This window comes from Delphinus delphis, chromosome 19, assembly GCF_949987515.2.
Source record: "Delphinus delphis chromosome 19, mDelDel1.2, whole genome shotgun sequence".
NCBI classification, from domain to species: Eukaryota; Metazoa; Chordata; class Mammalia; order Artiodactyla; family Delphinidae; genus Delphinus; species Delphinus delphis.
This window is the reverse complement of record NC_082701.1, coordinates 28,483,673-28,508,475: the sequence shown is the minus strand read 5'-3', so window position 1 is coordinate 28,508,475 and position 24,803 is coordinate 28,483,673. Positions and strand designations below refer to the sequence as shown.

The following is a 24,803-nucleotide window of genomic DNA, read 5'->3' as shown; positions in this document are numbered from 1 at the left end:
GCAAATATTTTTTCCATTCTGTTTGTTGTTTTTTCACCCTCTTGATAGTGTCTTTTGTTGTACAAAAGTATTTAATCTTGTGAAGTCCAACTTATTTATTTTTTTCTTTTGTCACTTGTGCATTTGGTATCATATTTAAGAGACCATTGCCAAATCTAACATCGTAAATATTTTCCCTTATGATTTCTTCTACAAGTTTTATGGTTTTAGCTCATAAACGTAGGTCTTTTTTTTTTAAAAAAAAAATAAATTTATTTATTTATTTATTTATGGCTGTGTTGGGTCTTCGTTTCTGTGCGTGGGCTTTCTCTAGTTGTGGTGAGTGGCGGCCACTCTTCATCGTGGTGCGTGGGCCTCTCACTATCGCAGCCTCTCTTGTTGCGGAGCACAGGCTCCAGACGCGCAGGCTCAGTAGTTGTGGCTCACGGGCCCAGTTGCTCTGCGGCATGTGGGATCCTCCCAGACCAGGGCTCGAACCCGTGTCCCCTGCATTGGCAGGCAGATTCCCAACCACTGTGCCACCAGGGAAGCCCAAACGTAGGTCTTTTTGATTCATTTTTTAGTTTATATATGATATAAAGTAGGAGTCTAATTTCATTCTTTTGCATGTGGATATCCACTTTTCCCAGCACCATTTTTTGAAAAGATTCTTTTTCCCATTGAATGGTCTTGGCACCTTTGTGGAAAGTCAGTTGACCATAAATTTGAGGGTTTATTTCTTGGCTCTCAATTCTGTTCCTTTAGTCTATATATCTATCCTGATGTCAACACCACACTGTTTTGATTACTGTAGATTTGTACTATGTTTTGAAATTGGGAAATGTGAGCCCCCCAACTTTCTTCTTCTTTTTAAGTTTTTTTTGGCTATTTAGGATTCCTTGATATAGAATTCCTTGATATTCTATATGAATTTTAGGATGGGTTTTTCCAAACACAGTTGACCCATCGTTTTTGATTAAAAAAAAAAAAGTCAGTGTCATCTGTCCACAGTGGGGAGGGGATCTGGCATAGAACCAACTTGAGCCAATAGTGCTCTGTGGTTGCCAAAGAGCAAGTGATGTTGGGCTGTGTTTAAACCCATGCAGGAGGAGAGAGGGCCCTGTCTCCTGTGCTCTACCCACCGAGGCCCACATTTTTCTAGAGGATTCTTGAGACCATAGATGATGTTTCCAGAGACAGGATAATATATATAGTGAATAAACTCAATTGAGGAAACTTGGGATATGACTGGGTGGAGTTAGAGGAAAGGGGTGCATGGTAACTTTCAAATATTTGGACGGCTCCACCCTCTACCCAAACTTTCTCTCTCCTCTTTCACCTATAAAACAAAAGCTCCCCCTACAGGTGAATGAAGACAAACAAATGATCAGGAGCCAGCCAAAGCTGCCCTGTTTCTAACCATTGGTGTGGTTTTTAACTACTAGATCAGTTCAAATCTCTAACAAGCTGCCTACCTTGGGAGCGGGTGAGTTCCCTGGGATGAGCAGTGTCCAAACAGAGGCCAGGTGATGGGTTACTGAATCAGTACGGCAACAGGAGTCAATGACCCCAGAGACTCTTTCAATCATGGAGCAGGGCTTGTAAAAGATCTTGTCTGAGAGTGTGACCCCCTTCTCCTCCCAGGGCATCCTCTCTGTGACAGCTGCTGCAAAGTGTGCTGGGAATGATGTGGCTGCCAACAGGAATCTACTTCTTCAAGTGATGTTTCAATATCACTTTAAAAGGAGGCAGGGTGATGTTCTGGGAAGAGCAGACAGACGTAGGTTTGAATCCCAGCTGGGTCTCTAGCTATACAGCCCTGACAAGTTACCTAATCTCTGCAAGCCTCAGTTTCCTAATCTGTACAGTGGGAAAATTATACCAACTACAGCTGACCATATGCAATCTGTCAGCCCCCAGCCAGTTCTGGGGACACCAACCCCCACAGCTCTGTCTCACCCTCTTGCTGCAGGCAGGGGTGGGCATGTGACCTGGCCTGGCCAATTATGGTTGCCTTCCCCCTGTCCACTGAGTAGATATGGAACCCTCATCGGAGCCAGTCAGAGTCTCCCCAAGTGGTCTGCTCTACACACAGAGAGCAGGCCTCTCTCTTCCTCTGGGATTGAGTGATCTAAAGGCCATCTGGGCCTCAGCTGCCTTGGGCATCTTTCCTGCTTTGCAGGGAGAATGTGCCTGAGAGCAGAGCCAATATAGAGGGGAGTCAGGTTAAGAGCTGGAGCTAATGAGAGACAGCCCAGACTAATCGGACTCCCTGGACCCAGCTATGCCTAAAGTCCACTCCTATTTTTATCAATTATGTGAGCAATAAATTCCGGTTTGGGCTTAAGCTAATGTGAGTTGGGCTTCTGTCAGTAGGAACCCAAAAAGTCCTAACCAGTATATCCTTCTGCAGGGCAGTTGTGTGGATTCAAAGAAATATTGTCAAGCACCTGGCACTTAGGCAGGCATTTTGTGAGAGCCCAGCAAACCTGGTTTTCTGGTGTAACCATAATGGACAACAGTGGAACAGGGTGTTTGTTCGGGTGTTTGAGACAAGCGAGAATGTGATCCCCGCTGCGCCAATCAGCGTTTCCCTGGGTTGTTCTGAGGGGTGCAGTGGGGCAATTTCTTCTCCCCTTGAGCCACGAAGCTGGATTTCTGTAACCACAGCTGTCCGCAGCCAAGCTCCCTGTCCCCTGAAGAAGCCCACATGCGGTGGGAGAGAATGACACCAACCCCCAAAGAGAAGAAATAAGAGAGCAGGTCAAGAGTGAGAGAGGATTTCCCTGGTGGCGCAGTGGTTGAGAGTCCGCCTGCCGATGCAGGGGACATGGGTTCGTGCCCCGGTCCGGGAAGATCCCACATGCCGCGGAGCGGCTGGGCCCGTGGGCCATGGCCGCTGAGCCTGCGCGTCCGGAGCCTGTGCTCCGCAACGGGAGAGGCCACAACAGTGAGAGGCCAGCGTACCGCAAAAAAAAAAAAAAGAGAGTGAGAGAGTTGGGGACACGTGTGCCCAGCCGTGTGCCCAGCCGCCAGAGTTCTGAAGGCGGGCTGCCCCCTCCCCTGCCCTTCCAGGTACCACATAAGCCAACAAACTGCTTTTTTCCTTCAGCCTGAGCTGTATTTCCATCCCTTGCCAATGAAGGATTCCTGACTAACGTGCCTAGAGGCCAGCTGAGGTGAGTCCACAAAAGACCCACTGGGTCAGCTCTGCCGCTGGGACAGTCCGTCCCTGGCTCCCGGTGTGGGAAAGGCCAGCATCCTTTCCTGTCAAGCAGCTCTCACATCTCACGTCCCTCCTGGAGGGGACAGATAGGGCCAATGCAGGACGCTGATGTCACAGTTGAACGCCCTCCCCAACTGCCACCGTTTAAACCCTTTGACTAAACTGTTGCCTTGTCTGTAAACTGTGTCCTATCCAGTAGGCAGGCCTGTTGTAATGACTGCACAGCGTCCTGCCTAGTTTAGGGAGTAGGTTGGGTTCCCCTTTGCTCCTGGTGGGCGACAGTGAGAGCATGAGTGGTCTGGGCTGAGCGCCCATGACAAGTTTGACAGGCGGGGGCCTCGGTGATCCTCGGAGCGCCCTCACCCCAGGCCTCACCCTGTTCTGCCCTGTGTGCCCAGCACAGTGCCCTCCACCTCTTCATTCATGTGACCCCAAAGTGGTGAGAACCAGGGACAGCAGATCCCTCTGGGCCTGGCTAGTTCAGGTTTCTGAACAGGTGAGGATTCTCACTCAAATCCCTCCTACTTCAGGGGACAGACGGATGAGCTCTGGGGAGGAGGGGGCACCTGATCCAAGGAGTAGACCCGTGACATAAACGGAAGGATCCCAAGCTCCACGTTCTGCTTCCCTGGGCTGGTCCTTCACTTTTTCCCACTTGTGGAACCTGTGCTGGGCTCTCTGGACCTCAGTTTTCCTGCCCATCACTGGGGGAGAAGGGAAGTTAGCGCTCAGCCCTGGCAGGGGGCCTGATGAGGGCACAGGAGGAGGTGCCTTCGTGTAACGGAGGAGGGGACTTCTGAGCCTCTGAAATGATGCCCTGGGACTCAGACCAGGTGTTGATGGAAGCTGCCAGCGTGGCACCTGGAAGAGGGAGCACTAACTCTAACCCTAACCCTCACCCTCATCCAGCCTGGCCCCGGGGGAGGGAGTCCTGGGAAGGGTAAGTTTCCACCAGTGAGCTAGGAAAGTGGGGAGGACCTGGAAAACAGGGTGCTGTCCAGAAACATGGGGGAATGGGCAGCCCTGGGCATTTAGGAGGTCGCCGTGCAGGGCCGGGGAGGCATCCTGAGGACAAGCCACACTAACGCCACACACCAGCCTGAGGCTCAGGCGCAGCCAGGGGCAGGGCCCAGCCTCGACGTGAGGAAAGGCGAGTTCTGCGTGCAGCTCAGCTGCTCTCGTGAAGATGCCCTGTGGCCGCAGAGTGGGGGGAAATAGGGACCACTGTGGGAGGCGTTGAGGGGAGCACTGTCGGGGGCAGAGATGCATCAAACATAGTCTACTCTTTGGGCTTCCCTGGTGGCGCAGTGGTTGAGAATCCGCCTGCCAATGCAGGGGACACGGGTTCGAGCCCTGGTCTGGGAGTCTCCCACATGGCACGGAGCAACTGGGCCCGTGAGCCACAACTACCGAGCCTGCGCGTCTGGAGCCTGTGCTCCGCAACAGGAGAGGCCGCGATAGTGAGAGGCCCGCGCACCACGATGAAGAGTGGCTGCCGCTCGCCACAACTAGAGAAAGCCCTTGCACAGCAAAGAAGAGCCAACACAGCAAAAATTAATTAATAAACTCCTACCCCCAACATCTAAAAAAAAAAAAACATAGTCTACTCCCAGGCCCTCAAGGGAGGAGAGTTGTTGATGGTAAAACACATTGTCTCCTTAAACCTCAGGAGAGGTTGGGTGAGGAGTGGGGGAGGGGGACAACTTACTCCCATTTCCCAGGTGAGGAAACCAGAGATATGGAGCCATTTGCCTAAGGTGACCCAGCTGAGAGGTAGCAGAGCCAGGCGGATGTCAGGTCCATCTGCCAGTCCAAGCTCTTCCTACGGTGGCCCTGCTGGAAAGCCGAGCTGGGGGAAGAATGGAAAACCGTCCCCACCAGGGCACCCAGCCCCATGGCGGGTTCTGGCTCCACTGGATACGTCCGAGGTGGTGATGGAGGAGGGGATGGGGTGTGGTGGGGTGGGGAGGGCATGACCCTCAGAGAGGCTAGACTGGGCCCGGGCCCTGTTCCACCACTGTGGCCAGACAAGCTGCAGGTTTTGGATTTGGGGCTCCAAGTAGGCCCTCTCAGGGCCTCTCTCCCCAGGTCCTCTCCCCAGGACCTCTCTGCCCAGGTCTCCCAGCCACCTCCACCCTCTGGGACCTGCCTTCCTCTCGGAGGCTCCTAAGCAGAGGCCCCCTCCCCCCTCCCCCTTTGAAAGGCTTTCCCATCGTTCAGGTCGCCTCTCTATGACGTCCTCCTCTTCTGGCAATGTTCCCGTATGTTCACTAAGCATCTGCCCTGTGCCAGAAGCCTGAACCCAGCCAAAATTCTGGGTTTGGGGAAAGGAACGTACCAGGATTGAGGGAGCCCAGACTGGAGGGAGGAGCCAGATGAGGCACTGGGAAGGGAAGGACTTTTGACCTGAGACTTGGAAAATACTGGTGCATTTAGAGAAACAGGAGAGGAGGGACAGAGGGCCCTTCCACGCAGACAGGAAGTGGGGTTTCCCTGTCGTGGAAGATGAACCGCCCAAAGCTCTTCCTTCCTACCTCCCTGTGGACCTGCCATCTTGTCTGTTGGCAGCCTGAGAAAGGGGACCAGGCCATGCTTCCTTGGGACCCCTCAGAGCCCTGAGAGCAAGAAGCTCCGGAGGGAGTATTGGATAGGACAAGCGGAGATCACTTTCGGCCCCTCCTCCTGGGTCAGCTGGTCCCACATCCTATGTGAGCATGAGGCACAGGCTTCAGCACACTTGCTGGTTCCCCCAACTCTGTGTGACCATCAGGGTGGCCCCATTTCCTCTAGCCCTTTGCAGGATAAATAGACGAGTCTATTTCAGAGATGAGGACCCTTGAGGCTCAAGGGGTCAAAGCCACAGAGCTAGAGGTGCAGCTGGGATTTGCACTCAGGTCTCTCTGGCTGCACAAGGTCTTTGCTCTTACTTCCCTCAGTGTCATTGCCTGGCAGCGGGACTAGCCAGAAATTAGGATGGAGGCACAGAGAGCAAGCCTGGATACCCCCAGAGGCAGCAGCCAGCAGGCTGGGAACCCCTGACCTGAAACAGGCCTGCAGCAGTGGGTGCAAGGGCTCCGGGCCCCAGACTCCAGGCCTGGATGACTCCAGATCCCCACCTAGTGGTAGCAGGGAGCTACTGCCACACCACCCAGGCAGCTCAATGAGACACAGCTCTAGCCAGGTCACCAGTAACCCATCCTCCAACAACAAACACCCTCTCCCTGGGCGTAGGTTCTTAGGAGAGAGAGGAGGTCCCATCAGCTGGCACTGGGGTTCATTGCCCTCATGATTTCTCTGTAGCGACATAGTCGCATGTTGGAGCTCTGTGCTCAGCCGCAGACACTCTAGCCCACAGGCCCCTCTGGCTACATCTAGCCTAAACATCCAGGTCTAGGCCAGATTCCCCAGGCTCAGGGACTTGGCAGCCTGTCACCCCAGACAGCAGGGTCTCACTGGCCTGCACTGGCCTCCAGGGTAGAAGGGGTCACCCAGCTCTGGTGGGCTCAACCCTGGCTGCTGCCCAGACCAGAAGAGAATTTGCCCTGTCCCCAGATGGCCCCCAGGCCCTCATCCTCAGGCTCCTCCAAAGGGGCAAGGCCTCCTCAGGAGGGGCAGGGAAGCAGCGTTCACTGTGCCAGGCACTGTTCTAAACAGCACCTCAGTTAATCCTCAAACAACCCCATGAGCTAGGCACTGTTATCTCCAGTTTGAAGAAGTGATGGGGGAGGGGTAAACTAATTTGCCCAAGTCACACACTCATTAAATACTAACTATAAAACAATGTGCATGGGCACCACACTCAGAAGGGAGAAGGCCAATGAGAAGCTTCCTGGAGAAGGAAGTGATTCCAGGCAGAGGGCAGAACCATGGGTGTGAGAAGTCCCTGAGGCAAGGTCAGAAAGGTTAACCTAGACCTGGGCAGGTGGACAGCAGAGCGGGTGGGGGGTGGGGCAGGGGGGAGTAGGCAGGACTCATACAAGCCCCACTGCCAGGCTAAGGAGTCTGGACTTGACCCCAAGAACACAGGAAGCCTTTGGAGGGCATTAAACAGGGCAGCGACCCCATCTCATCCGTGTTTGGGGAAGGTCCTGCTGGCAGGAGAGCTCAGTGGGCAGACACACTGGGAGGCTCCCTACCGTCGCAGGTGGAGGGGCGTGCCCTGGAGTGGGGGGTTGGAGGGGCGTCTGTTGCTCAAGGCAGGGACTCAGCAGCAGCAAATGCCCAGAGGCCAGAGAGCCCCAGAGCCCCTAGGGAACAGAGAATCACCCAGCACAGCTGGAGAGCAGGGTTTGAGGGCTGGGAGGGCCCTCAGTCCATTCGGGCTGCTGTAACAAAATTCCACAGACTGGGTACCTTCTAAACAACAGACATCTATCTCTCCCAGTCCTGGAGGCAGGAAGTGTGACCTCAGGGTGCCAGCATGGTCCAGTGAGGACCTTCATCCGTGTCAGAGGTGTCCCATTGTATCCTCACGTGGTGAAAAGGGGAAGGGCTCTCTTTTATAACAGCACTAATCCCGTTCAGGAGGACTCCATCCTTACGATCTAAGCTCCTCCCAAAGATTCCACCTCCTAACACCTCACCTTGGGAGTTAGGTTTCAACATGAATTCGGGGGGGACACAAATATTCAGACCACTGCAGCTTTGACCCTTCTCCTGCAGAGGCAAGTCCTCAGGCAAGATATACGTCCTCCTCCCTGGGCCTCAGTTCCTCAGGAGAGAGAGGAGGCCCCATTGGCCGGGACTGAGGCCCTTGGCCCTCAGGGGCTCTCTGTGCCGACTCCAAGTGAACGTGGAACTTTCGGTCCAGGGCCTGGCAAACATATCCTGGCGGGGCCAGGTGTGGGCCCTGCTTCTGGAGGGTACATTTCACTTACTCATTCATTCATTTATTCAGCGAATGCTTTTTGCACCCCTTCCATGTGTTAAGCAGTTTCAGGTCTGGAGACCCAGAAATAAGCAAAGCAGACACCAGCCCTTCCTTGAGGGAGCCAATGATCTCATAGGAAACAGAGACCTTAAGCAAATATATCCCTTCCCAGAGGAGATGTGGCAACACAGAGGGGTGGAGTGGGAAAGGGCTTGGCCCCAGCAAACTGAGGGCAGAGGGAGAGCCTCAGAGCCTCAGAGAGGCTGGGGAACTGGTTTCTCCATGGAAAATCATCCCACCAAGCGTCTCCATGTAGGCTTGTCTCTGTGTGTTTGCATGAACGTGTGTCTGTGTGGTAGGTACAGGTATGTGTCTGTGTCCATTTGTGAGTCTGAGTGTGTTTCTCTATATGTCTCTGTGTGTTTGTATGTGGTTGTTAAGGAAGTGCCTCTGTGTGTTTGGGGGTGTGTCCATATATGATGACATTTGTGTGTCTGTGTGTGTGGGTGTTAGCATGCTAGGTATGGGTCTCCACGTGCATGCATGTGTGTGGGTGTCTTTGTGTGAGGGACAGGGTGACCTCCTGGGTGATTTGCTAAGATCTAAGGGGTTTCTCAGAACTTGATCTAGTGATACTAAAGTCAGAACTGCTAGGGACACACCATGACAGTTGCAGGAGACCAAAGCTGGGAGAGTGGACAGCCCCCCCGAGAAGGAAATGAGACCCAAAGTGGGGCAGGGCTAAGTAAGGACCAGTCCCACAAGAGTCCGCCATGGGGGGCTGGGCTGAATGCCCAGTGGCACTTGGAGGTCCCGGGGCTGTCACCTCAGACAGCAGGGTCTCACTGGCCTGCACTGGCCTCCAGGGTAGAAGGGGTCACCCCTTCTACCCTGTAGGAAAGAGGGCTCCAGGAAAGAGCTTAGGCTTAGGGTCTGCCAGACCTTGCCATGACCCGTGACCTGCTTCTTAGCAGCTCTATAACCTTGGGCAGGCCTAAGCCTTGGTTTTCTCTTCTATAAAATGGGGATGAGCATACCCACTACCCAGCTGAGAATGCAATAAGAAAAGGCATGCCCAGCGTTGAGCACATGGTGGGTGTTCCACAGTTCCTCCTCTCGAGCTGAGGAGAAGCTGTGGTGGGACCAGAGGACACCTTGTTCTCTTGGGGACTGAAATCAACAATAAGGAGACCAAACATCCCTGAGCTTAGCACTTGCCACGTGACATTCCCCCTGCTATGGTTTACACAGAGGAAGCCCCTGCCCCCAGCAGGGGGTCCTGCCCCCTGCTGGGCTGACATGAACAGGGGAGGCCACCCTTCCCCTGGTGTCCTAGTCTTGGGCTCCAAGTCAGGCTGCTTCTCCCATGGACACGCGGCCTGGCGGGCCACAGAGGGCACCCGGCCCCTTTGCCCTTTCCCAGCCATGAGGCTGACTCTCACCCGTCGTCACTTCATCAGCTAACATTTCCAAGGACCAGGCCGTGGGATTGTGAAAGAGCTCTTCCTTTATTTACTGGATGGCCTGGGGCACTTCACTTCACCTCCCTGAACCTCACTGTCATTGGCTGGGAAATGGGGATTCGCAGTCAACAGCCTGCCAGTGAGGGTTCAGTGAAAGCCCATGCACAGAAGTGCTTTGAATGCCCCCAAAGCCTTCCACCAGCTAAGGAATTAGCCCGCTGGGTATCCCAGGGCTGGGGGGCACCTGAATGCCCTCCATCAGTATCCCCTTCTCTCTTTGGGAAGAAGCCACAGGCAGTGGGCAAACAGTGGTGCTGGGTGCCAAACCCACCCTCCACCAAGCTGTGCCTCTCCTCCAGTTTGTGCCAAGGTGGAAGGGGGTTGCAGGGCTGGGGTGGGGGGCAGGGAACCACATCCCACAAGGAGTGGAGGCAGCTGGAGCCAGCCGGTTCCCTGAGGGTTTCAGGACCTGGAATGTGGTTTCCTAATTGTGAATTCATTCTGGCCACCAGCCTCACCCCCAACCCCAGGAATCTCAGCAGCAACAGCCTGGGTCTGTGGATAACCCCGCCTACCCTCCAGGCTTGGGTTCCTCAATCCAGCCTCTTATCTGAAGACGTTGAGACTGGGGGTCACTGGGCATTGGAGAGCGAGGTCACCTGCTCACTCACAGACCAATGTGATTTTACTCCAAACCACTTATCTTCAGGAGGAGGATTTGGCCCAGAGAAGAAAGTCACATTGTCCAAGGTCACACAGCAAGACTCACAGCTTGACTTTATACCTGTCTCTCCAGCTTCAGCGGTAGATGGACATGCAGATAACTACTAAATTACCATAGGTTTGATTCTATCCTGTGTTATACATTGAAGGGGAAAGAGCTGGAGGCCTAGGGCAGGAAGGACACTCGGCTGGGGTCACACAAGAAGCTGGTAACTGTGTTGCAGCTCTCTAGCTGTGTACCCTTAGTTAATAATAAGGGAGGTAATCTCCGAGAGTGCCAGAGCTCACCTAGGGACTTTAAGCGTCAGCTGGAATCAGCCTTCCAAACCTCGGCCCCTAATCAAACTGGCAATAGGACATTGGGCCTCACACTCGCCCGTCCCCATTCAAACCTGACCCAGAACCTTGGTGGCTTTTAAACCCGAGGGAGAGATTCTCAGGCTGACCCCTGTGCCCTCTCCAGTCCCCACCGCTTCCCACTGGAACAACGCAGACCCGAAGCCTCCCCAGGGCTTCTGGCACCGGGGCCCACGGAGGCAGGACACTGGGGAAGCAGCTCCGCAAGTCTCGCCCCTGGGTGGCAGTGGGGGACCGGGGGCCCATCCTGCCCCTGAAGACGGGTGGGGGAGGAAGGTGCCTCGGTGCACCTCCCGGCGGGAGGCCCACTGGATCCCGCCCAGCACCCGGGAGCCTCCTCAACCTGCTATCCCCCAACCCCGCACCCTCGTGGGGGCCCCGCCGGGCAAAGCAGTTCGTCCGGCGCGCGACGGGTCCAAGCCCACAGACCCGCTTCTGAGACGTCCGGAAGGCGGGAGTCAGGCGGCCTCCTGCCCCGAGAGGGATCGCAAGGGCCCTAGCCCGCCCGGCACACAGAAGGTGGCCGGTGGGTGTTTGCAGCTGGGGCTTCGCAGGTCGGAGAGCTCGCCCGGCAGGGCGGCCCCGAGGAGAAGGGAAGCCCCCATCCTGAGCCTAGGGCAATCCCATCCTTGTGTCTGCAGCCGCTGTCCAGAGCTTCCTTCGGGCTCCGCGGAGCGCCTCTGTCTCTTGGCGGGCTGCCTGTGCCCGTGTCTGGCCTGGATCGACGGTAGTCTGTGGCTCTGCCTCCGTGCCGCTCTTGCTGCGGCTCTCGGTCCACCCCAGCTCTAGCCCGGGGCGGGCTGTCCGGCTGCAGCCCGGCCCCTGGCCTAGAGCGCCATCTGGTGGGCATGTGGAGAGTTGCCACGGTCCCCGGACAGGGCTCGCTCCAGGTCCGTTCCTGGCCGGGAGCTGGGGAAGGTACCAAAAGGAGGGGCCTGGAGAAGAGAGGCGGCCGTCGGCTCTGGGAACCTGGTGCTTCAGGAATGAGTGAGAGGTGGGGTGAGCGGGTCCGCGCCTCCAGAGAACCCAAAAGGAGCTCCAAGGGCAAATCAAAGTCCCCGGCGCGTTCAGACGGAGACAGGAACGTATTCAGTGAGGGTGACCAGGATGCACTGCCAAGGGCCCTCCTGGGGGAGTGCCCAGAGAGGACCCGGAGCTCAGGGTCCTCAACCTTTGCCCCCTACCCCGGGCGCTCACAGGTCTCCCTTCTGCTGCCCAGGCCCTAGAGCACGGAGCCCTTGGCCCCTCGACGGACCTTGTATGCCGGGCTGGTGCTACGGACTTTGGGGTCCAGGACGGCGAAGGAGAGGACAGAGTGGGATTGGATTTGGGGTACTTCCTAGAGCAGTGAGGAAGGCAGGCTCAGAGTTTAAACCTCGGTTTCATAGAGACTCTGTCCCTTGAACCGTCCTATACCCGGGAAACGGGGGTGGGGGTGGGGCAGGCGGGGAGGGGCCTGCAGCTGGGGCTTTCACCTGTGGGTGTCAGGTGGAGCACCAAGCTGAACGCGCCCCTCTGTCTGCAAGGGGTGGCCTGCGTGGGCATTCGCGGTAAGCTGCGGAGGCGGGTCCCAGTTCTGGGCCCTTGGGGAGGACAGGGCGGGGCCACTGATGCTCAAGATTTTCCACGGCAGCCTTTTTGGGGGTTGGGTTGGCGGGGATGGGGGTAGGGGTAGGGGGATGACTTGAGGGCTCGGGAGACTCGGATTGGCAGAACAGGAAACAAGGTCCCCTAGGTCTCGCACTCCTCGCTGCCCATCCGCTAGGGGTCTCACGGAGCCCGCGACACCCACACCCCTAGCCTCCAAGCTCCCCTGTGAATCACACTCACAATCCCACGCCGACACGTATAATTCCCTCTCACACCCCGCAGTCCCAACGCACAGGGCCTCGCGCGACACACCAGGTCAGCAAGCCCTCCACACTCGTCCGCTGGGGATTCTGCCGTCTAGGGCGCCTTGTGCCAGGCCCTGAAGGGTTAAGAAGGTCTTGGGACACCAGAGCGGCGGGACGCGGGGAGCCTGGCCTAATTGGCGACCCCGGGAACAATGAAAGCTGGGAGGCGGGTGGCTTAATTGGGCCAGGGAGCGGCCTGGTCTTTGTCTGGGACTCGACCGCGCGGTTCCCGCAGCCGAACTCAGGCTCGCAGCTGGGACCCAGCGCAGAGGCGCGAGGGCGACTCAGGGAGGGGACTGTGCGATTGGGGGGTCAGGGGGGACGACTCTCCAAGCTGCGCTCGGGGCCCAGGGCCTCTCGAGGCCCTGAAGTATCACTCCACCCCACCCGGGGCGCTGCAGCCACCACGAGGTGAGAACGCGGCAGCAAACTGGCCGCTCTCCCCGGCTTTGACAGCGACCCTCCTCCGGTTTCCCATCTGCCCGCGGGCCCGCCCGCGGCTCCGGGTTGGTGCTGCCCCCTGGTGTCAGCAGCTCGCTCTGCAGCCTCTTCCCAATTCTTCCTAGACGGGCTGACAGTGAGAAACCGGAAGAAACCAACGCGCCCCTCTTCGAATTTTAGAGGCGTTTTTAGCTCAGAGCGACCTCGAATAAACACACTGTCCACAGAGGATTTTATTTGAGCTGAGAAAAGGGCCTTTCTGCCCCACCTTGTTCCTGAAGTGCCCGCCTCGCTGTCCTGCACGCCCGAAGGTCAGAGGCACGGAAGCCGGAGCCCACCATCCGAGAGTGGGACAGCGTTCTGGCCCTCCCACCGGTTCACTGGCTGAGCCCCTCGCCGAATTCAGCGTGACCTGTGGCCAGCTCCCTCCCTGGAAGAGGCAAACATGATTCTCTTCCTTGCAAATGTGTCGGCCCAAGAAGGTGTCCTGGGAGCTTGGAGGCCAATTCCACCTCCGCCTTCACCCTTCCTCCACCTCACCATCCTTGATGGCCCCGGTGAACAGGAAGCCAAAGTCTCAAGTCCCCCGAAGTACCCAAGTTGAGCGTCCTGCTGGGCCAGGGTGTTACGGATCTGCAAGGCTTAATGAGGAAGGAACTGGGTTTGAAAGAGTGACCGCCCGTCTCCCATCCCTTCCACTGCTAGGATTTGGGGCTGGTGACACCTGTTGGCTCGCTGAAGAAGAGAGAAGATTCCGCCCTCATGGGATAGGGACAGGAGGCAGCTGTCCTCGCAGACGTGGGCCACGGGGAAGGAGGCCTAATGGAGACTGACACAGTGGGGCTCCCTGAGAGACCACCATCTGAACCCATTATTATCCTGCCGGGAAAGTGAGGCAGGAAAAGAAAGAGCCTAGTGACCCTCACTCCCCACACCCCCAAGAGGGATTTAGATGATTTCCACGGGAGAACTTTCAGGCTAGACTTTGCCACTCTAGTCAACAACCCTGATACGGAGAGAACGTTTCTTTTTGAGGTTCAGGAGACAGAGCGATGGAAAAGGATTCTAGGGTCCGCGGTATATGGGGGACCATGGCCAAACCCCTCCTCCGAAGGGAAAGAGGGAGCAGGCAGCACCCATCTTATCAGCCCCACCTACCCAGAGGCTCTGAAAGTGGGTGCAATTCCGCTGTGGTGCCCCGGACTGGGAGCGGGAGGCCAGGCGCGGAGTGGCGGGAGAGGCGGACAGAGGATAGCGGCCAGCAGAGGGAGCCCGGCCCCCGGCCTGGGACGCGGACGCGCTGGGAGCGCGGGGGCTCGCGGCGGCTCGGCGCCGCCCGGCCCAGCCCGCAGCCCGCGCCGGCGCCGCCCGGCCTCGCAGCTCAGCTCGCTGCCCCAGCCTTGCAGCCGCCCCCGGGGAGCAGCTGCCGCCGAGCCCGGGGCGCCCAACCTTCGGTCCCCGACTCCAGTCCCGCCTGACGCGCTTGCGGCGCCCCTGCCCCGCGCGACCCACAGAGCGCACTGCGCCGTTCACTTTGCATTGTAGCGTTTTATTGTTTTCTCGAGTTTTTGTCGTTTCGTCTCGCTCCAGAGCGAAAAGTGAAAACCTGAGGTGGAGCCCGCGGGCCGGAAGAGCAAAGCCCGGGCGCAGGGGCCGAGGGGCTGGCGGGGTGGGGGCTCCTCCAGGGATCGGGGCCCTCTCCCGCAGCCAAGGACCCCCCAAGCCCTGTACAATATAGATGCTCATGTAAAATGAAAAAAAAATTAAATGCTATGAGTTAATCTCTAAATATTATGTACACAGCAATGTACACCTTTGAATAAATTAATACCAATTTGCATATTCTGGGAACCTTAAAGCTTATTTACACAAATTACCATTTATTTCATAAATATCTTTTTTTTTTTCACCCTGGGGACTCAAGGCAGAAGTGCCACTCCCTCTGCTGACCCAGGGGTGGGAGGGGCGCCTGTCTGGGTGAAGAGGTGGAAGGACTAAAAGAACAGGTTCCTCTCAGCTCAAGTCTACACTGACTTGAATCTTCACTGACCCCAGCACCCCTCACCCCAGATTCTCAAGCGGTCCCAGCCCGAGGCTAGGGGTTCTGGGGCTCCCCCGCCTGACGCCTGCACCTTCTGGCTCCCGAAGAGCCAGCCTCTGGCTGGGCCAGGGACGAGGACTCCCCACAGTGCTGGAGGACCCGGAGAGGGCCCCGCCGATGACACCTTGACACGGGAGCAGGCTTGGACCAAATCCAGTGGCTCCAAAGCGACTGCGTTCCTGGCAGCTGGATTCCTTCTGAAGCCCAGGGAAGTGTCCCAGGCCCTGGCTGGCTGATCGGGGCTTCATTCCAGCCTCTGCAGCCTGCTTTTTCTCCTTTATTTAAATAAATACCCATTCTGTGCTGTACATGTCCCAAGCAGCAGGGGCAGGCAGCTCAGGAGGCCTGCGCGGCAGCGGAGCAGCTGAGCAGCCCCTCACTTGGGCGACTCCCTGCCGGGCGAGAGGGCTCGCTGGCTCTCCAGCCCACTCACCAGCCTCTGGATGCTCTGCAGTTCACTGGCTGCCTCTTTGGCTGAGCCGCTGGGCGACAGGGCCCCGCGGGGCGGAGCCCCCGCTTTGCGGAGAGCCAGCTCGGGCGGCGGGCTGGGCTCCCGGCTGTTGCCACCTGCAGCCTTGGAGCCCTCGGCCGCCAGCCCAGTAGTGAGGAGGCTAGTGCTAGGTGGGATGGTGACTGGGATCTGGTAGGGGCTGAAGCGCAGGCGGGGCCGGGCACTGCCCAGAAAGGGACTCCGGGATAGGGAGCCTGCGGCAGCAGCGGCAGCCGCCGCAGCACTAGTGGCTGGCAAAGCGGAGGCCGCCGCGGCAGCAGCAGCCATGTAAGTGTAGGGGTAGGGGAAGAGGCCTCCGAAAGTGGGCATTGGGATTCCCTGGAAGAAACAGAACAAGACAAGGGTTAGGCATCCTGCCTGAGGTGTTTCTGCAGGTGATCTGGGCTCTAGGGGTGGTGCTACAACTGGAAATCCTTGCCCTACAGTTTTTAGGAATATGAGACCAGAGCTCACATGACCGTAATCCCCCAAAAGCACAGGTAGGCATGAGCCGGTATGCCTATGGCCAAACCCAGTCAGAAGGGGAGCTCACTTCAGGTTATGACGCACAGACCTGGCACCATCAAGCTCTGTGCCAGGTACTACAATCGGAGTATGGGAAGGCCATTACAGGCAGCTGAACTAGCATGGGCCTTGAGGGAGGAAACAGGGCTGGCACAGGGCCACGTGGCCAGTAGGCATTTTTGGCTGTGCTGGGAGGGAGGTTCTGCTCACTTAGAACAGTGTCCTCCCCAGCCTTTCTATCCGCAGGTGCCCCGCGGGGCAGGGGAAGCACAGGCGAGGGGCGGGGTGGGGGCCTTTGTAAATTCTCCCTCTGCCTGCCCACCTGCTCAGGGGTCTCCTGCCTGGACCAGGAGAAGGTTCCAGATGCCAATCAGTTTATAAACTGGCCTGAATACAAAGGACTCCTGGCGGCACCTAAGTGGCAGCTGAGGAAGGAATGCAAGGCCTTTGCCTGTGGAAAGCACAGTAGCTGGGAAACCCTGGACAAACACTGCCTGAGTCCCTGAGGCCCGACTTTTGGATTATCTGACCTTTGAGATAATGTTCACTCCACAGAGTATGTGGGTATGGGGAGGAGGGCAGGAGCTGACTGGGCTGGGCTTCCGGGGAGCCTCAGGCCTGGCTCAGGCAGGGAGAACGAAGAGAAGTAGCTTAGTCAGGAATGAGAAAATATCCTTCCTGAGAAGGTCAAGCCCTACTGAGCATTCAGACATGGTGTCTCAGAGGAAGGAGGGAGGCTTCAGATCTCCCAGGTTTGGGCTCTTCCTGATGGCCAGAGGTGAGCTATCCTGGCTTGAGAACTTAACCATTAGCCGTCCACCAAGTGATGCGTCCTGAGTGCTGAGTACTTCTGCCCTGGCCTTACACCTGTGACCAGGCTGTGTCTAGAAGCCCTGACTTCCCTGTGACCTCTCTGATGCCCATGCTTATCACTAGAATTTGTCTGAGGAGGAGGCATCACATACACACCGACTCAAGGGTGCAGATTAAACCTCCAGGCCCTGAACTCCATTTTCTGGAGGCTTCCTTGCCAGTTCAGATCCCCAGATAGGTGATGTTAGTGCCTCAGACACTCACTCCACACGCCCCCGACGCTGAGCTCTATTTAAAACTCATTTCAGAATCCCCTCCCCCACTTTAAAAATATTTGCTTCTGAACCAAAGGAGCCTTCTCAGATCTGAACTCCTATTTTCCTTCCCTTAAGATAAGATCTCACGGGTTCAATTTGCCAGAAACCTCAGAGGGAGGAAAATGAATGTAGAGATTCCAAATCTTTCCACAGGGAATATTCCACCCAAGCAACCAAAGAGGCCGCTCTCCCCATCAGATCTTCTTATTTTGCTGCTGGCCACAGTTTCATAAACTTTCCCCTGGGAGCTCAGAATTTCAACTTGGGCCTGGGGAACCGAGCCCCTCGTCTCTGAGACATGTGGCTGGGAGAGTTGGGAAACCCGGTGTGGGGGAAGGGAGAACCCAGTCCTTTGTCAGGGCAGAGGACTTCCTGGGGGGTCTGAAAGGGGCCAGAGACATCTGGGAGGTGGGTCATTTGGGTGGTCAATTATCCAGAACATATTTCAAATTTTCCTACTCCTTTTGTCCAGCCACCTTAGCCTTCCAGGGACTGACAGTGAGCCAGGGATCTTTGTTCCCAAGAAAAATGTCCTGAGGCAGGCCAGGCAAGTGGACTTACAAAAGCCCGGGGCAGCCCCAGTCTGCCATAGCAGAAAGAGTCTAATGGGTTACACTCTATGCTAGGGTTATAGGGAAGGAAATAGGCCCAGAGAGGGTCAGGGACTTGCCCAAGGTCACACAGGAGTCAGAAGCAGTGCCCTTGCAGACCCTGGACCTACAGTCTTAGTCTCCCTGAACCTAGGTGTGTTCCAGAGGGTCCATTGGGTCTCCCCAGGAGGGAGTCCTTGCCGGCTGGAAGCACTGGAGCGCCTATGGCATCCTCAAGCCCTAAGCCTGCCTCCTCTGCCCACCTCAGTCCTCCTCCCTCCATCGTGCTGCCACCAGCTCACAGGCCTTACCTGAGATGCCAGCATGTGCTGGGAGAGGTGGAACGGGAAGGGCCCGGCGGTGCTTGCCGCGCTGGCTGCGGGACCCAGCCCGCCTGCGTCCAGCCCGGTGGCTGTCCCTGGTCCGCCACCTCCTCCGCTGCCGCCGCCTGCCACCGAGGCCAGTAGGTGGCCCATGCCCATGGCGGAGAAGGCGCCGGGGCCCATGGCGAACTGTCCCGGGTGCAGAAAGAGCGGCTGGCCGGCCCCCAGAGGCCCGAAGAACTGCTGCCCGTGCAGGTGGCCGGAGAAAGCCAGGCCCGGCAGGTGTCCGGCGCCCAGGGGGGACGCACTGTCTGTCTGCACCACCAGTGGCGCCAGGCCGGGATCCTTGCCCTCGCCGGCCTCCTTGCGCCCCTCGTCCTTCCGCCGGGCTTCGGCGCGCTCCTTCTCTAGGCTCCGCAGGCCAAACAGGCCGTCCCCGCCGCTCTCGGCCGGCTCCTTGGCCCTCTCGGGGCTGCGCCGCTCCCGGGCGCGCTCGGGTTCGGTCAAGCGAGGGGGGCTGCCGCCGTCCAGGGCCGGGCTGCGGCCTAGCGCCTGCCCCGCGCGCTCCTCGCTCAGCCTCTCGGGCTCTGGGTCACTGTCCGCGGCGCACGACTTCTCCTCGGCTGCGGGGAGAGAGGACGCGCGGGGTTACGGCCTGGGAGAGACAGGCGCGAAGCCTCTCCCGGTGTCGGCGCCGGGCCGGAGAGACGTGCGAAAGCCTGCTCTCGGGGAGGCCAAGTCGGAGGAGCTTCTAGGGGCTCGTCGGGCCAGGGGCAGTTGTAGGTCACCTCATCCAAGACCCTTTATGTGCAGTGGGAGAAAGTGAACCCGGTAGAGAAAACCTTACTGCGCCAGAATCACCCAGCGCCGGGGCCCTACCCCGGAGCCCAGCAGGATCTGCGGGCCACCTGGGACCGCCCTCACAGGAGAGTCCTGGGTTAGAGCCCTCCGAGGCTCACTGCTGACGCTTCTCCCAGGCCTTAAGTTAGCCGGATGTGGAGCACCGAGCCACCTGGCGCCCGGTGGACACCCTCCCCTTCTCTTCCCCGCCAGATCCGCACCTCTAGTCCGGTGCAGGCGCAGGGGACTAGGCGCTGTCCCCGGGGAGGGTGGCGGTTCCCGCGCGGGGGGAGGGTCGCAGGACGAGGCGTCCGACTCGGCACCGTCGCGCTCTGGCTTGCAGTGCTCCTCGTACAAGCGCAACGACGGCAGCGTTAGCTGCTTCCTGGGGATAAGCGGACGGAGCGGGTCAGAGCGCAGCGCAGCACCCCCAACGCCCCTTCCACGTCCTGTTCCCCCAGGCACCGCCATAGGCCGGTCCCGTACACCCTCACCTTTTCTCCCGCCGGCCATTCCCGGTGTCCCGGAAGCCCTTGGCAAACGGGTTGTTGTCGATCTTAAGCTGCGTGATCTGCGGGGACCAAGGGGGTGGCGCCAGGTCAGGATGCGGCTCTTCCAGCCTGGCCTGGGGCACCCGGAGGTCAGCGGCTGCCCACCCAGAGGAGAGCCCGGGGAGTGCACACTTGGTACCCGCCCACCTGGGATAGGACGCTCCAAGCCACAAGGCAAGGTGAGGCCGGCGGGCGGGCCTCGAGGAAAGCGACCTCCAAAAACCTTATTCGAGGCATAATCTCTCAACTTGCACACACAAGCCCAAAGCTCTGCGGCCAGAGTCGAAATCCGTCCAAGCGTGCACACAGGCCCACGAGGCCACTCAAGTTAAACTAACCCGCAACCTGAGCAGGGCGCAGACAGCAGAGCACACGCAGGTCAGCAGACACACACAAAGTCAACCACACTCACGGGCCGCGCACATGCAAGTACACACGGGCAAAACAAGCGCCCAGGAAACCAAACGAATTCACACGCCTCCACACGAATCTAAGGCACTCCAAATGGTGCGCGCATATCCGCGTGGGACAGACACAAGGACGGAAAAAACGACCGGCAGGACACTCAGACACTGTCGTTCACCCGAGAGTCGTGCACACGGACACAGGCCTAGTGGGGCGGTGATTTGCCTCTCTAGAGAGAGGGTGTAGAAGGGCAGCAAGCAGAAAAGGCCCTTTCACTTGAAGGAAAAGCCTCTAAGCACCTCCCAAGGGGTCCCGGGCCTGGACTGACCCAGAGAGGGATGGCGGGGTGGGGGCTGTCACCTGTCCCGCCCTCTGGCTCCCCCAGGAGAGTGAAAACTGGGCCCCCTGTTCCTAGCGTTGGGTTCCTAGCAGCAGGAACGCCTGGGCAGATTGCCTCCGGCGCTCTCTTTTCATTTCAATTCCCATCCCTGAGCCAAGAAATAAACGAATAAAATGTAAAAATGTCAGCACGGCCCCGGAGTCTCCGCTAATTGCTAAGTAAATATCCCCACCCCAACGAGCGCCCAGCTGCTCGCGCGCCCAGGGGAGCTCGTGGGTATGTGTCGCGGGCTTGCGAGAGAGCCTGGGGGATTTCGGTGGCTGCTGCGCTTACAGACGTCAGGCTTGGTGCTCGGGAATGGGCCGTGAGGGAGCCGGGGGCTGCGGGCAGGTGTGAGTGGAGGGCTGGAACCTGCACGTGGGGAGGGCGTCGGTGGAGGGGCTGGGCCCGCCGCCGGTCCCGCGCACCTTGTCGTTCTGGTAGGCAGTGACCGCGATGAAGTCGGTCTCGGGGAACACGTAGGTACGAAAGGTGCTGTAGGGCAGCTTCAGGATGTCGTTGGCTCGCACGATGTGGAAGCGTGGTTGGTACTTGTGCATGGAGTTCAGGATGGTCTGCGGGGAGGGCGCGGGTCAGCCGACAGCACCCCCCCCCCCCGCCAGCCTGTGACCCGAGCATTTCTGTTCTCTGGGGACCCGACCTCTTTCCATCTCTCTCTATTTCTCTCAGGGTTTTGCCTTCCCCATTCCAACCCCCACCCTTCCCCGTTTTCTCCTGTCTTCTCCGCTTTTTTTCGCTCCTATATTACTTTTTCTTTTTTCTCTCATTTTTCTTCATCACAGTTTCTCTCTATTAAAAAAAAATTTACCCCAGTTGAAAACAGAAATAAAACAAAATAAAAACTCCTACAATGCCACTCTTAACCTCTCTTCCTGGGCTCACTGCTAAGACCCTAGTAACGCCACGGAGAGAAGACTGGGACCTTCGAGGGCTCACCGACTGCCCTACGTTCGGACAGGGAGTCCCTTCTGCCCCATGAACTTCCCCCCTCCCATTCGCTGGGGCCCTCGCTCAGGCAGAAACGATGAGAACCCCAAACTCCCTCCTCCTGGTCGGGCAATCTGCCTGTGGGAGGAGGGAAAGGAGTCTCAGAAAAGGTATGGAGGGGGCTGTTTTAACTTTTAAATCTCCACATTTGGGGAGAGGGATGGGAACCCAGGTCCTGTTCACGGGGAAGGGTGAGGACAAGCTGAGGTCCTGGGCAGGGCTTCCAAGCTCAGAACCTAAAGACCAGCGGCTGCACGACCCAGTTCCGGCCACACCTGCCTCCCGCTGGACCCTAGGAGGGGCTTTGGAAGGCCTGAAGAGAGCTGAGGCTGTGAGCAGCCTGGAGCTTAGCGGCCCCCAACCCCCCCATTCTCCAGGCTTGCAGAGCAGAGCCCTCTGGGCCCAGGCCCAGCCGGCATAGGCCACAGGGCAGTGACCTGGGCAGGGGCACCCTGCAGGTTCGGCAAGCGTTCCCCTCCGGGGAATCCTGCGGTCTCCTCGCCTCCCCCCAGCCCCTGCAGTGCCGGGTGCTCAGTGTCCGACCCCCATCCGCACAACCACCCTGCACTCACGAAGCCGTGCTTGTCGGAGATGTTGTTGGTCAGCTTCAGCTTATGGAAGGCCACCGGCTTGGCCATCCACTGCTCTCCCGTGGCCGGGCTGTCCGGGTGGATGTACATCCGTTTGGGCATCTCTGGGTCGGCCTTGCCCGCCACCATCCAGCGCGAGTTATGGAATTTATACCGGCAGTCATCAGCGGCCACGATGTCCATCAGCAGGATATATTTGGCCTTCTTGTCCAGGCCGCTGACTCGCACCTTGAAGGGAGGAAACATCCTCCTGCAAGAAAGGGAAAGATGGAGACGTCATGGGAGCCGGCTCTCTGTCGGAGGACCCCCCCCCACACACACCATTGCCTGGCACTTCCCCACCTGTGTTCCGCTGTTGTCCCTGCTCTCCCCCTTAATACTGCCTGGGAGACACCACCTGCGGTTGTTATTCCTGGGAGACCCCATTTCTGCCTGTCAAGACCCTCTCCTATTATAAGGCTTCCCATCAGCCCTATGCTCAGACCTAGTGATCCTCTTTCTCCCTCATCTGAGATGAAAGCTGAGGTTTCAAGAAAGAAATCCAGGGCCTTTATAAATACACCCGCTTCTCTTGACTCTCCCTGAAATCCGTTCAGGGGATATATCCACTTGGGACCGAAGCTCTCAGAAATAAATTCGGATGTTGTTTGTTTGGGGGAAGGAACTGGGTTACAGCGCCGAACAAGGACCCTGACCCTGAAGTTCGGGGGAAGAGGGTGAGCCTGAGGCCTGGATTCTCCGTATCTGAGTCAAAGGCTTGAGTGGTTGGGGATTGTAGTTTTCTTCCGGCCTTAAGGCCTAGGGCGACGTGAGCGTCTGGAGGTCCTCGCTCCTCGGCGCGGACAAGGCTCCAGGCCGGGTCAGGCTGCAGCTGGGCCGGTTCGGGGCTCGCTGCCGAGAACGCAGCGACCGGCGGGAACCAGTGGGCCAGCCTGGGCCTAGCAGGGTGCGAGTCTCATTCTGGGCTCCAGGGTCGGAAGAGAGTGCGGGAGACGCTGCATCTGCCCGGAGCACCGAGCCAAACTCGCAGGCAGGAGAGCGAGGCCGCGGGGCTGAGTTGCAGCCGAGACCGCTGGAGAGCAGCCAGGGCCGAGCCGCGGGGCCTCCTCGGCTTTGGGACTCATAACGATTGGGGCTATTTTGCAGGAGCATATTTTCGTTTTCATTTGGGAGATTTCGATGCTTTGGTTTAAAAAAATTCGTTCGCTGCCAAATAAGAAAAGTCAACTTGGTTGTCTAAGCGTGGTGCGGGGGCCCGAGCGAGCAGGGAGCCGCGAGCGGCGGGCTCGGCGCTGGTGTGTGCTGTCGGGTGCCCCTCTCGCCCACCCGCACGCCCTCCGGCCAGCCGGCTGCCCTACCTCCCGGACTTGGTGATGACCATCTCGGTGCCCAGCTTGTGGAACTGGTCCCACAGCTCCTTGGCCTCCAGCGTCACCTTGGGGTCGTCCTCCACCTCGTCCTCGGGCTCCAGGCTCTTAAGCGAGCGCAGATGCGCAGCGGGCGGATGCGGGCCGAGTGCCGAGACGTGCAGCCCCGCCTCGGCCGCCGCCGCCGCCGCCGCAGCCGCCGCCGCCGCCGCCCCCGCCAAGCCGGGGTCGGGCAGAGGCTTGGCCAGCGCGCCGGGCGGCAGTGCGAGCGCCGGGAAGAAGGAGGGCTGCGCCGCCGCCAGAAAGGCGGACATGGGGAAGTCGGCCGGCCGTGGCGCGTGAAACGGGTGGTAAGCCATGGCGCTGGCCGCCAGCGCCGGCTCTCTCATCGGGACATCCGGCCCAGGCGCCCGGGGGCCGGGGCCGGGGGCGCGCGGCTCGGACCCCCGGCCCGGGCGGCGGCGCGCGCGGAGGAAGGGCGACCCGGGTGGCAAGCGCGGTGGCAGCTCCTCCCGGTTCCCCGTCCGGCGCACGGCGAGGGACGCGGGGCTCTGGGCGCGGGGGCGGCGGGGGCTCTGCGCGGGGCTGGGCTGGGCTGGCCCGCTCCGGCGCCGGGGACCACGCGCGACTGGTTAGATCTTGTCGTGATCTCTGGAAAACTGTGACTATCTCACATGTCCTGCCCTGCTCGGATCCCCTGCGCTAACGAGCCAGGCCCCCCTTGATTGCTGATTTTACGCTTTTTGGACCAATTGTGGGTCTCCGGGGGCGGGGTTTTGACAGCTCAGGCCAAGCTCCGGCCGGGAGGGGGGGCCGGGGAGAAGGTGTCGGAAGCCTCAGCAGTAAGAAAACATGTCAACAGAATAAAATATTAACCAATGACGGGCCAGCGAGCCCCGAGACCCCTCCCCCTGCCCCGGCCCCCACCCCGCCGCCCGCGCCCGCGGTTGCCTGCGCCCGGACAGGAAAGCGCGGCGGGCCGACCCGACTTGCCGAAAGGGCCTGAGGCGGGGGGCGCCCGGGTCCCAGGGCCCTGGGGAAGGACCCCCAGCCGCAGGCCGCCCCAAGTGCAAAGCATTGACACGGCCCAGAGAGGAGAGGGGGCGCCCTCCTTCTCCCGCGCCCGGCGGCCCGGCAGCTCTGGCCCGCGCCCCAGCTTGGCCTCCGACCCCGCTCCCGGCCGTGGCGCCGCCCGGGCCCCTGCACTCCGGAGGGAGGCTGCGGGTGCTGGAAAGAGAGGCCGGTGGGCGGGCGAGTCGGGAGGCGCTGGCTGCCGAGGTCCCGGAGCGGAACCCAGGTGGCGGGAGCCGGTGAGTGGAGCCGTGGCAGAGCCCTGGAGGGGCCGGCGTGGGCGGGAGCGGGACGCGGCCTTTCACTCGGGAAACGCGGGGACCCCTTAGCCCGCGCCTCCCCTCACAGGAAGACTCAGGAGGAACCGGGAGTTCCGGGAAAACCGTGGACTCAGCCCCGTATCCGCCTGCGTCCCCGACCTAAGCAGAGCTCTCCCACTGCCGGGAGAGCGGGTCCTCGGGGCTGGGAAGGTGTGAGTG

At 58.9% G+C, this 24,803-nt stretch overlaps 1 protein-coding gene across 1 annotated transcript; it reads right to left on the bottom strand.

Moving 5' to 3' along the window:
• Positions 1–14,488: 14,488 nt before the first annotated feature.
• Positions 14,489–24,035, bottom strand: TBX2 (T-box transcription factor 2). Its single transcript, XM_059997247.1, has 7 exons — positions 23,245–24,035; positions 21,869–22,136; positions 20,717–20,863; positions 19,448–19,524; positions 19,175–19,338; positions 18,102–18,736; positions 14,489–15,884 (listed from the first exon to the last, which is right to left on the bottom strand). The coding sequence occupies exons 1-7, from the start codon at positions 23,640–23,642 to the stop codon at positions 15,432–15,434; spliced, it is 2,142 nt and encodes a 713-aa protein (XP_059853230.1). The 5' UTR covers positions 23,643–24,035; the 3' UTR covers positions 14,489–15,431.
• Between the last annotated feature and the right edge of the window lie 768 nt (positions 24,036–24,803).